The sequence below is a fragment of the Nicotiana tomentosiformis genome, chromosome 9 (genome assembly GCF_000390325.3).
Source record: "Nicotiana tomentosiformis chromosome 9, ASM39032v3, whole genome shotgun sequence".
Lineage (NCBI taxonomy): Eukaryota > Viridiplantae > Streptophyta > Magnoliopsida > Solanales > Solanaceae > Nicotiana > Nicotiana tomentosiformis.
This window is the reverse complement of record NC_090820.1, coordinates 103463718-103476330: the sequence shown is the minus strand read 5'-3', so window position 1 is coordinate 103476330 and position 12613 is coordinate 103463718. Positions and strand designations below refer to the sequence as shown.

Below are 12613 nucleotides of genomic sequence, written 5' to 3'. Positions count from 1 at the left end.
TTCGCGGCCGCATAATAATAAGCGTGGTCCACGTTTCTTCAATACTGGGCTTGGACTGGACTAGGTTTCGCGGACAGCGTAAATATATTCGCGTCTGCATTAACTTTAATCGAAGCCGCGTATTATGTTCGCGAATCTCGTTCTTCAGTTAGGTTTCACTTGCCAAGTCTCTGAACCTTTTATCACGCTCCCAGCGGAATTTTCACCGCGTCTGATAACTTCACGGCGACGTAATGTAGACGCGGGCAACGGTGGTGTTTTCTCTGGATTGCAGCTTCTCTGAACCTCTATCTCGCCAACTGCAGAATATTATCCGCCTTAGTGGTGAACCCTACGCGGCCGCGCTTTTCCATCACGGTCCGCGATTCAGTTTCAGCCTTTGGCTTGTGCAAGTTTGACTCCTTCATGAGCTTATTTTGGCTTCTTTGCCTCATTTTGACCAAACCCTGCAAGCAAGCACATTATGTTAGTTTTCAGAACTACCTTTAGCATTTTTTTAACCCAAAACCTAAGCAAAAGAGAGCAAATAATAGGCTAAAATCCCTAGTTGTCAAGAGGCTGCCTATGTATCCTTTCGGAATCAAGTCGAACGTAGTTCAATGGAACATGAACTTGTTTGGATTTTTGTTTTGTTTTTTCTCTCTCTCTCTTTTTTTTCATTTTTTTCATTTCATTTTCTTTTTGTCTTTTATTTTTTTCTTTTTTTCTCTTTTTTTTCATTTATTTTTTTCTTTTTTTTATAATAACTTTCAGGTTCCAAAGAGGGTAATCAAAAAAAAAAGGTCGGCTCAAAGGGTTTGCCAAGGGTTGAATATTTGGATAGTGAGAAAGAAAGCTTTCTTCATCCCAACCGGAGAACATTAATGATATATAGAGGATCTAATATAGTACCTTTGACTACACTTGCATTGACAGTTGTTGCAAGGACATTTCCTTCAATGTTTCCCAGGTACAACGCTCTCTTTTGGCAGTACTCTCATTACCATGTATGGATCTTTCCAATCTGGAGCCAATTTTTCTTTAGCTGTTCTGAGTCTTTGTTTTATTTTCTTAAACTTATCTTCCTTGCATTCTGATTCTTGATTCATTATTTCGAAGTCTCACAGCGTTTTAGGATCTGGACATGAAGTCCGCAAGCATATCATGTCATTAAAATCTGCACTAACAGAACTGAAAAGAGAATAAGAAAAATGACAAGATTAAGAAAAGAGACATTCCTAGGTAATGAAATATTAATTTCATTTAATTGATTTTTTTTATTTTGATTATTTTATTTTATTTTGAATTTGATTTTTGTTTTTTTTTTTTAATTTTAAAGATAGAAGGGTTTACATCGAAAAGTAAGACAATAAAAGTAAAACATCCGGATCACACTCTGAGATAATCCGGACGCAGAAAGGATAGCAAGACTGGCTACCGAGACTCTCGTCTGATGGGGAAATTTCAGGCTTGACAATCGTTTTTTAGCTTTTTTTTTTTCTCGGCAATGGCTACTGTGGCTTTCAATGCTGGATCAATTCTTCAACTGCCCTTATGAGGGTTCAACAATCCTCTGTATCATGTCCCACTGCTCCAGGGTGGTATTCATATCTAGCATTAGCCCGGTGCGAGGGGGACTCAAGGTTTGGCCGGTTCGGGGCTATTCGCTGCAGTAGACCTAGCCTGACTAGCTTTAGAACAAGCTCGAGTATGATTCACCAACATGGGTGAACTGATTCCATCTCGGGGGCTCTCTTTTTATCTTTTTCTTTTTTTTTTCTCGATTTGTTTTTTCTTTTCTCTTTTTTTTCGCTCTTTGTTTTTCTCTGTTATTTTTTGTCACTCTTTTCCTTTTCACTCATTTTTTTGTTCTTTTTTTCGGTTTATTTTTTTACTCAATTTATTTATGGCTATGATCGAATCCGATGGGGATTGCCTACGTATCATGACGCCGCATGTCTGATCATTACGTAGTTCAGGAAAGATCAGGAATAAAGTAAACAAACTAACCATTTTTTCCTTTATTTAATTTTTTACTCATACACAAAACCGACCACGAAAACTTCTAGCAAGGAATATATTTTTGAGTTTTGATTTTTTTTTTTTTGGAGAGGAATTTTTGAAAGGAAAACTTCTTTAAGAGTAAAGAAAATATTTTTGAATTTTTGAAAATTGGGGCCGGAACCGATGAGGTTTGCCTACGTATCTCACATCCGGTGAGAATCAGACCAGCGTAGTTCGGTCAATATTTCAGGAATGTGATGACACTTTTTTTTGGGGAAAAATTCAATCTTATTTTGTAATAATCGTTTTGGGGTAAATTTTTGACAGGATTTTTGGATTTTCAAATACCGAGATTTTTAAAAAAACGGGTAAATTTTCTATCTTATTTTCTTCCTTTTGGTTTTCTCTCGATTCTTATTTTTATGTTTTAGAAGCAGGTCAACATGCACTAACCGAATCAAACATAATGTACATGTAGTACATAAGATGCATCAGGATGGTCTTGTAATTATCGGGTACACCTGTCCTAGACGGACTCAACCCCTGTGTTGAGTCCCCAAAGTCAAATGCAGGTGATACAAACAAACGTTCATACTAGGGATCCGGCATGAGGCTATGTTATTCTAAGTTTAAAATCCTGTGGGGAGTGTTTTAGACCTCGCTTACCCAAGCGGATAGCTCGAGCCGAGGTGGGGACAATGTACTGGGAGCACGAAAGTCTACGCGACCTAGTTACTGATCCAGCCTCGTTCTATTTGGTATGACCTCTAACAGAAAAGTGGGCCACGCGCACGTGTGTACCATAAATTCAAAAGACTCAGAAGGGAGGCATAAGAAGGCAGTTTATATAGTTCAAATAATAATAAAGTGGTAAATGAGAGACAATTAGTACATTAGGCCCACAAACACAGAAATATCAACAATCAAGAAAGTCAAGTATAGATCACATTACAAGCTCGAATTCTGAACCCTGAACCAGAAGTTCTGGGTTCTTGTCCCCAGCAGAGTCGCCAGAGCTATCACACCCCTTTTATACCCCCCAAAAAGATATGTATTATGGATTATTATGGGTTAAAGAGTTTTTCCAATTAAAGTGACAAATGTGAGTGTGGATTATTTTATTTACAGAGTCTCCACTTGGAATTGATTTTTTAGGTGTTCCAAGTCACCTTTTATTTGAATCCCTAGTCAAAGGAAGGTTTGACTCTATTATTATTGGTCTGCGAAAATAAAGTTCGGGTAAGAAATTTTGTTGACCGGAGAGAAGGTGTAAGGCATTCTCCGAGTCCCGTGGTTCTAGCACGGTCGCTTTATTGACTACAACTTGGCTTCAATTAATTTTAGATAAACTGTGATTTATTGATTTCCATATTTTATATATCCACTTTTATATTAAAATATAGAATTATCTTTGAAACGAATCACGTGTGTGAATCCATTTTGTTTATTGTGCCAAAATCATATCACGTGTACGTGCACGCAATTAATAGCATTTTTATTATATTAAGATTGTTTTGACCAAAGTTGCGTGAACACATACTTCGATTTTAATTTTGAAAATTCTAATTATGCCACGCGAGCGTATACATAATCGCGATAAACTAATTAAAAGCGCGCCTAATGCACTCTAACGATGTTCATTATTCTTCCTAAACTTTGAGATTATTGTGAGGTCATGAATTATGGAATTACTTGAGGAAGAAGTGTATGATTTTAGATATTTGAATAAATAAACCACCACATACCAATATCCTATAACCCAACAATTGAAGCCCAGACTTATTAGGGTCCAAATCTTCCCAACCTTAAAGTAAGTTTGAACACCATATTTTCAGAAATATAATTAAGCGTATAGCTTTTAAGGACTAATTTATATTATTATTTATAAAATTTAAAGGCAAATAAATAAAATCACATGAAATAAGATAAAAAGAACAGAGAAAAGAATAAACCTTTAATACAAAATTTTCAATTAAATGAGTCTTCAAGAACAGGTACAATGACTCAGACGAACGCCGAACAAGCATAAGCGACGAATAACATCAAACCTAGTGAACAAAACTCTAACGGAATCCTCGACCTCGACTATTGACTCCACTTTTTGGCATGTAAAAAGGGATATTATGAAGTATTTTTTTTGGATTTTGGGTGATGACTTGCTGGATTTATTTGAAAGAAAGGCGAAGAAAGAATGACACGAGTAGAAATTCTCTTAGCGTAGAAGAAGAAAAACAACTTCTCTCAATTCCTTCCTCCCTTATTTTTTCTCCTTCTCCCTATTTTCTTCTCACATTTCTCTTCTATTTATAGAAAAAAAAATTCGAAATTTTTTCAGATATGTTATTTATTATTTTATTATTTTATTATTTTTAATTAAAAAGAATTCCCACTTCCCTTTTTTTTATTTTTTAAAATAAATAATTCCCCACTTTCCTTTACTTTTATTTTTTAATTTTTCACTTTTTTTACTTTACTTTTTTTTATTTTTCACTTATTTTACTTTTCTTTTTTTAATTTTCACTTATTTTACTTTTCTTTTTTAAATTTTCACTTTCTTTTACTTTTTTTAAAAAAAAATTCAGCTACTTTTACTTTTATTTTTTAATTTCATCTTTCTTTTACTTTTCATTTTTTAAAATTTCCACATTCTTTTACTTTTATTTTATTAATTTTTCACTTTCATTTACTTTTTTTAAAAAATAATTTCCACCTACTTTTACTTTTTATTTTTTATTCCATACTTTTAATTTTTCTATTATTTTATTCCCATCCAAAAATTAAAAAAAATATTTAATTTTTTCGTTTTTTATTTTATTTTAAAATAAACATAAAAAATAAAAATAATACTAATAGTAATAATTTGACCTTTTAAATTATTTTTAATTCTTACCCTATATAAAAATAATGTAACAAAGCTAAAAAAATATATATGAAATTTTTAAAAATATTTATATAGTAGAAGGTGGTAAAAATTCAAATATAGTCAAAAATTAGGTGCTCACAGTAAGTCTCCTGTCTAACTCTGTGAGGGAAAAACTGCCCCTATGTGATGTATTTATTATGTGCTACTTGTTGCGGGGGTGAGGGTGGGCTACGTACGCAGAAGATGACGAGAGTCCGTGCGTAGCTAGATTCATGTTATGTCCGGGTAGATATAGGTTCCCGCCATGCTATAACTGTACTATGTGAGTTGTCTCTTGCCTATTAAATTCTTTTATTTTACGTTGCGACTTGAGACTAGACTTGCGTAGAGTAATAGACTTGCTATTGTAAAGATTCGACGGGTTTCATGATTAGCCGTGAAATAATTGTACCCATCTTATGAATTTCTCCCGCGTTATGCGCTCTCATCCAAAGGTTTTCCTTAAAAATTTATAACTCACACGTCTATTCATGAGTGGGGTCAAAGGACCCGTAAAGCTTCTTATTCTAATGGGATCGGGCCGTTCGACTCGGTAGGATAGATACATCTATGGTTCGTGTCGTTCGACCCTCGGTAGTGCGCACATTATGATGGATCGGGTCGTACGCCTCGGCAACATTTTGTATCACACTCTCATGGGAGCTGGCCATTCGCCTTGGCAATATAATAGATGTATCTATGGTTTGAAAATATTATGATGGATCGGGCTGTACGCCTCGGCATTTCTATAAAATACTCTTATGAAATCGTGCGTAATAATTGATAAGACGGTAGTATATCTGTGAGTTTTCCTGAATTGAATTGTGGCAACCTATCTGGTGAGGCCCACTATATATACCCCGATTGAGGAGGTAGCTACTAGTTGAGAGTTTGAGTTATTGCTGAGAGGAGAATTCTACCACGTGTTTATACTTATTATTTCGTTTATTTGCTCTGACTCACATCTGTCTACTTCTATTGTATCTGTCTTATTGGACCACTAGTAAGTATTGATGTCGACCCCTCGTCACTACTTCTCTAGAGTTAGGCTAGATACTTACTGAGTGCGCGTTGATTTACGTACTCATACTACACTTGCTGCACTTTTTGTGCAGGTACATATATGTCTGGTGGTCTTTTGGGCACCGAGACGCGACTATTACGGGGACTTTACCGTAAGCTGCATTTCATGTTATGATCTGCAACCTGCAGAGTCTCCATCAGGGTTATTTTATATTCTCCTTTCTAATTTGTATTTCAGGCAGATGTTGTATTTTATTATATTTTCTAGTTGATGCTGATGCACTTGTGACACCGGGTTCCTATAGGTTGTTCATTATTGTAGTTCGTGTAAATATTACCATTTACCCTGTAAATTCTATTTCATACTATTTAATTAATGAAAGTTATGATTTCAAAATACTAAAATGAGTAATTAAGTGATCAATCACCCGTTGGCTTGTCTGGCGGCGGTGTTAGGCACTATCACGGCCTTTAGTAGATTTTGGGTCGTGACACATAAAGATTTATCATGATTACGTGAAAAAATATATGTTTTTTAATTATATTTGGTGAATATATGTGTATTTAGTTAATCATGTGGGTAATTATTTTGCTGTGGGTGTTCATGTAATTGAAAAATTGATAGTTCTGTTTAAAAAAAAAGGGATATATCACAATATATTTTCCTTTTTTGACACATTTTCTATCTTTTTCTTTTTCTTAATTATGAATATGTTTATGACACCCCATATGTATTAATAAGTGCCTACCCCATTCTTCCTATGAATTTATGGCCAAGGCGATCATTCCTGCAAAACTTGACTTGCACATTTAAACAATTTTATTGGTATAATGAATGTTAGTTCGTATGTAGATAAAATATTCGAGAAAATATAATTAATGCGCTAAGATTATATGGACGCAGAAAATAAAAATACTTAATTCATATCAGTTTGAAGTTAAAAAGAAGGGAAAATTGGAAGGCTTCAGATCAACCACAATTTAGTGTATGCATTAAGATTTTGATATTAAAATGCCGATGGAGACTAAGTTGATACGAGCAGTGTTTTAAAAAAGGATGGGCATAAGACGAGAAATTTTATCTAACAAGGTGCGAGGCTAAAGCCTTGGAGCGCATGGCGAAAGCTCTATGAGTATCAACTTTTAATATTTTATAAATTAATAAAAAAATATATAAATGTAAAATACATTAAGATTAAAAAATTCAAGAAAAATAAAATTAGTAGGAAAATGTATATATATTATAAATATTCTTACAAGTGCATAAACCTTATAAGAAATATTTTTTTACCTTGAAAAAATAAAAAATACTATAGTTGTTTTTTACATGTGCACAAAAGAAATTCTAAAACTAAAAACTAACTTGGAAAGAAAACTAAAGAATACCAAAAAAAAAACTTGAAGGACTTTAAGTATAAAGAAGAAAACTACAAACGGTGAAGAGAGTAAGAATTAAAGGAATTTCTTTTTGTATTTTATATTTTGCAAATAAAGGTGTAAAGTGTATATGTTACTCAGTAAACGACATCGAGAATGAATTATGAAATTAGGATAAAAAAATTAAAAAATGTTGACTTTTGAGAATTTTAGTTTGAGAATTTAGTACAAGTTAACTTTTGGATATTTAAGTTTAAATAAAAATTATTAAGCAATTTAGCTTCAAATTTGGAAAAACATTTCGGGCTTACGCCCCAAATGAATGCCTAGGACATTGGGGCTTACGCTTAGGCGAACACCCAGAAGGTTAGGGCGTACGCTCCATGGTATTTATGCCCCACCGATACGTCTCAGTGCGTTTTTAGTACGCCTCGCCCAAAGGCTCGCCCCGGGCTCACCTAGAAAATGCCTTTTAAAACGATAGATATGAGAAGTGTGCAACGGTGTGAATTTCACATTGTAGTTTATGTTCAATCGAGAAGATATCTTATAGTTTCGAAACAATTTACAAGTATTTTACAAGCTATATAACTATGTAAACTAATTATGTTAGTTTTGTGGATAACGAACTTGCTAGAGGCCACTCTTTCTTGGATTCTTAATTGATCGTATGCACCATTACTTTCAGAAGCTGATTGTATTGCGGAATAATGCGGGATTTTCAAAGAAAGAATTTGAAAGGGTTCAGAAAGAAATATTGTCATTTAAGGAGAAGGCAGATAAAGCTGTCGAAGAAATAAAATTATCCCAAAAAGATATCTCTAGTTTGTGCCTGTACGCCTTGACCTTTCTATTAGCAGAAGGGATTTTGGGAATTGTTGTTAATCATTGAGAATCTTGTAGTATTGTTTTTCAGATATAGACATTGCTAAAACCCAAATGCCTTGTATCAGACTATTAAGGTGTGTTATCTCTATTCTTAACTGAATGTTCAATACTATAAAAAGAAATTTATATTCATTAGCTCGGAACGTACTGTATCTATAAATTCCAAAACAAAAGTTGGGGAAAATTTCATATCAGAATATGAAAACTCGGTAAGAAAATTCATTCCAAAATATATTTAATTACTTTGCATTCAACCACTACATCAAGTAATAACACTCACTTTTTAGGATTTAGATAAATAGGATCGATAATAATTCATCTTTTTGAATAACTCAAAAAAATTTCTTTAATTTTCTTTAATAGTTCAGACACATTATTTAAATAATATTTATAACATGACTTTTATTAAGTTTGTATTTAGTGATTTAAGTACTACCACCATTGTAGTACTCCTTGTTGTTGTTATTATTGTTGTTGTTAGTACGGCCACCATTGTAGTACTCCTTGTTATTGTTGTTGTAGTAAGTGCTACCCCCATTGTGATACTCCTCATTATTATTGTTATTGTTTGTACTGCCACCATTAAAGTACCCCTCATTATTGTTGTTGTTGTTGTTAGTACTGCCAACATTGTAGTACTCCTTGTTATTGTTGTTGTTAGTATTACCGCCATTGTAGTACTCCTTTTTGTCGTCGTCGTTGTTATTGTTGTTGTTGTGGTGGTGGTAAGTGCTACCCCCATTATGATACTCCTCATTTTCGTTGTAGTAGTTGTTGTTGTTGTTTTTAGTACTGCCACCATTGAAGTACCCCTCTTTGTTGTTGTTGTTATTGTTGTAAGTGTTATCCCAATTGTGATACTCCTCGTTGTCGTTGTGGTAGTAGTTGTTGTAGTTATTTTTATTACTGCCACTATTGAAGTACTCATCCTCGTTGTTGTTGTTAGTACTGCCACCATTATAGTACTCCTTGTTGTTGTTGTTGTTGTTATTCTTGTAGTAAGTGCTACCCCCAGTGTGATATTTCTCGTTGTCGTTATAGTAGTAGTTGTTGTAGTTATTTTTATTACTGCCACCATTGAAGTACCCCTCCTTGTTGTTGTTGTTGTTAGTACTGACACCATTGAAGTACTCCTCTTTGTTGTTGTTGTGAATACTGCCACCATTGAAGTACCCCTCGTTGTTGTTGTTGTTGTTATTGTTGTTATTATTATTGAGAGTACTGCCACCATTGTAGTACTCCTTGTTATTATTGTTATAATAAGTGTTAACCCCATTGTGATACTCCTCGTTGTTGTGAGTACTGCCACTATTGTAGTACTCCTTGTTGTTGTTGTTGTTGTTATTGTTATAGTAAGTGTTATCCTCTTTGTGATACTCCTCGTTGTTGTTGTTGTTGTTTGTACTACCAGTATTCTTGTACTTTTCATCGTTATTGTTGTTATTGTCGTCGTTCTTTGGGACAGTGACATAGGCCACGTTGTCATAATTCTTGAAAAGATATTTGCTATTGTGAATATTTTTAGTTAAGGTGGTGGTGGGGTTGATTTCTTTGTAGGGTTTTTCTACATCATTAGTAGTGGTGGTTGAAGGAGGAAGTTGGCCAGACTCATGACCATATAGGCCATAGCCATTATTTTCATTTTCAGGCAAGAAGTTTGGTTCTGATTCTTTGTTGGGAATAACTACTTGTGTCTTTTTTTCAGCATTGATGTTGCTGGGGATTTTATTAAAGAATTGGCTTTCTCTTGCATGGATTTGCAACGAAGAAATGAGGGTAAGAAGGAGAAAGATGAAGGAGAAATGCTTGGTAAAGGCCGCCATGAGAGAAAGAAAAAAGAAATAAATTTGTATAGGATCTTAGTGCAGTGAACTTGCTATGGTTGTTGCTTTATATAGAGACCATTTCTCGCTTTTAAGTGTGCAATATTTGAGTGTTTGAATTCTATTTTTTAAATTATTTTGAACTCTACTTTTTTTTCTTTTTTCTTTCTGATGTGAGAGGGAAGAGTAGGAGTTACTATCGCTTCCTTCCAAAATTTTCTGCTGATTAGGTGCAAATGGGGACATGTAAAATGGATGAAAATAGTAGTACTTGTGCACTAAAGCACGTAATATAGTACGAAAAGTACTAATTTTCGAGTTTAATATTTTTGCACGTATAAAAATTCTTTTTCAAATTAATTAAAAGATAATTAAAAATGACTTTTTGTAATAAGTAAAATTAGCAACCGAAATACTAAAGTAAATATTTTTTGTTAACATATTAAATTACACATGTAAGTGTTACATTACATCGTTAGGAGATATAAACGCTTTCTTCATTTCTTGTTTATAGATAGTATACTCTTTCGTTAGTTTTTATTAAACATTTGACATTTGAGAAGCAATCAAAATCAAACATTACGTGCCCATCTCTTATATTATCTACTATAAAATGCATACTTAAGACCCAACCTTTTCCACTTCTTGTATGTTTGATTGATCCTCTTCATCTTTCTACTCAATCTCAATTTGCATGCTCATTTGGTTTCTGGCTATTTTTCCCGCTTCAAGTTTCTAAGTTATTTCGTTCAACTTCTTCCTAAATTGGTGACTGATAATATTGATTTTGATCTTTGACATAGAAAGTTTGAGAAAATGATCAAAATAGTCCTTAATGTATTGGGGTTGGTTTATTGTGGTCCTTGATATATGTATCCTAAAAATATGGTCCTTACTGTGTAGAAAAAGGCAAATTTTTATTTATTTATTTTCAACCGTAAAAATTAACAAATTTGTCAAAATTCTATTAAAATTAACCCTCAATCATCGTGAAAAACTAACCCTCTATTGAGAATGGTAGCATATCTCTTACTAAGCAGCAAAAATCAGAAGACGATGAAACGTTTCTGAATTATTGGCAAGCTTTGGAAACTACAATGCAGTCGTAGGCTCTTCATCTTTTGGTTGTAGGTGAAACTACTCTTGACTTGGGTATATTTGGCCATTTGCCGTATATTATAACTTATTAATTTGTACTGATTGTGTAAGAAATTTGTAAGCTATTAATTTATATAACTTAGTGAAAATAATCACTTGCTTTACATATTTCTATATAATTTCCATAAATAGAAGAAAATAGAAAAATAAAAGAAAAAAGATTCGCTGATAGTAGTATAATAAAGGAAACAATATTTTGTGAAGTGGAACAAGAGCTATAACAGCCGCACTTGTTCCGATATTTTTTGGATGTTGTGAAGTGTTGTTATAGAGGACATATACTATAATATAAATAAAAAATTGGGTTCGAGAAAACTTGGTTTTTATAGTGAATAACCGTTATACAACGATGATATTTTAGAGAGATCTGGCTGTATATTATATATTGCAAAAGTACCAATATTCTACGTTAAATATTGAATTACTAAAATATCCTCGAAATTTTAATAGACTTTTATAACTTAACTATTTGTATAAATTTTGATAAGTATTTATAAGAAAAGGACAACTGAAAATAGACAATTATGATGAAGAGTCGTAGTAGAATATGGACTTAAACATGGGAAAGTAAAATTATGAATGGAATAAGAAACTGAATCCTAAAACTGAATATACCGAACTTTCCTCTAGGGCATCGTCGATAAGTAAAGATTCAACAAGAAATTTAGATCAACTTTATTTGGTCAAAAACTCTGAAAGTACAAACTGAAATTAAAATAATTATTCACAAAAATTGAAGAAAGAATGTTAGTTTTCATTTTAGTTTCAAGTGAAAAGCAAAAGATATTGGGCGTGCGTGAACGAAGTCCCACATGAAAATTCGAAAAAAAAAGTAAGTTACTTATAAGGAGTTGGATACTCTAAATGGTGTGAGGCATTTTGAGAAAAATCATGCGGGCTTAGCTCAAAGTATACAATATCATTCTATGTTAAGATTATCTTTGAGCCGTTTTAATCCAACAAAAGATTGAACTGTTTTAATTTTCTTAAAGTATTTTGGGTTTGGTATCCCAAACTAACTCATTGTAATACAATATACAAGGCATTTTAGATTAATTCTGAAAGCTAATCAAAGACTATATTTTGTGGATTTGATTTCAATCCAATTCTATTGGGTTTTAGTTTTTTTGGGTTTTATTTTTAGAAATCTGATTTTGTCTCCTCTTTCCAACGATATCCATTGTTTGGTTAACCAATTTAAAATTTTAATTATTTCCTTTTGTATCCCTGTCACTTTTCAACAATTCGAGATTTAATATTTTATCTACGGAAAAGGTCTAAATATGCCCTTACACTATACGAAATTGAGCACATTTGCCCTTCGTTAATACTTTAACTCAAGAATGCCCTTACTGTCACATAGTAGGTCCATATATGCCCTTAGAGTCACACAGTTGGCCCATATATGCCATTTTCGAAACAGAATCCACCCAAACTAATTTGCTCTTTCGTTAATTGT

General features: G+C 33.1%; 1 protein-coding gene across 1 annotated transcript; it reads right to left on the bottom strand.

Moving 5' to 3' along the window:
* Window positions 1-8391: 8391 nt before the first annotated feature.
* LOC104088135 (uncharacterized) lies at window positions 8392-10055 on the bottom strand. Its single transcript, XM_033653959.2, has one exon. It carries the CDS (start codon window positions 9994-9996, stop codon window positions 8599-8601), a length of 1398 nt encoding a protein of 465 aa, XP_033509850.1. The 5' UTR covers window positions 9997-10055; the 3' UTR covers window positions 8392-8598.
* Between the last annotated feature and the right edge of the window lie 2558 nt (window positions 10056-12613).

What these genes read in the sequence shown, in the direction of transcription:
- LOC104088135 (XM_033653959.2), bottom strand. Translation starts at nt 9,996, where the DNA reads ATGGCGGCCTTTACCAAGCATTTCTCCTTCATCTTTCTCCTTCTTACC.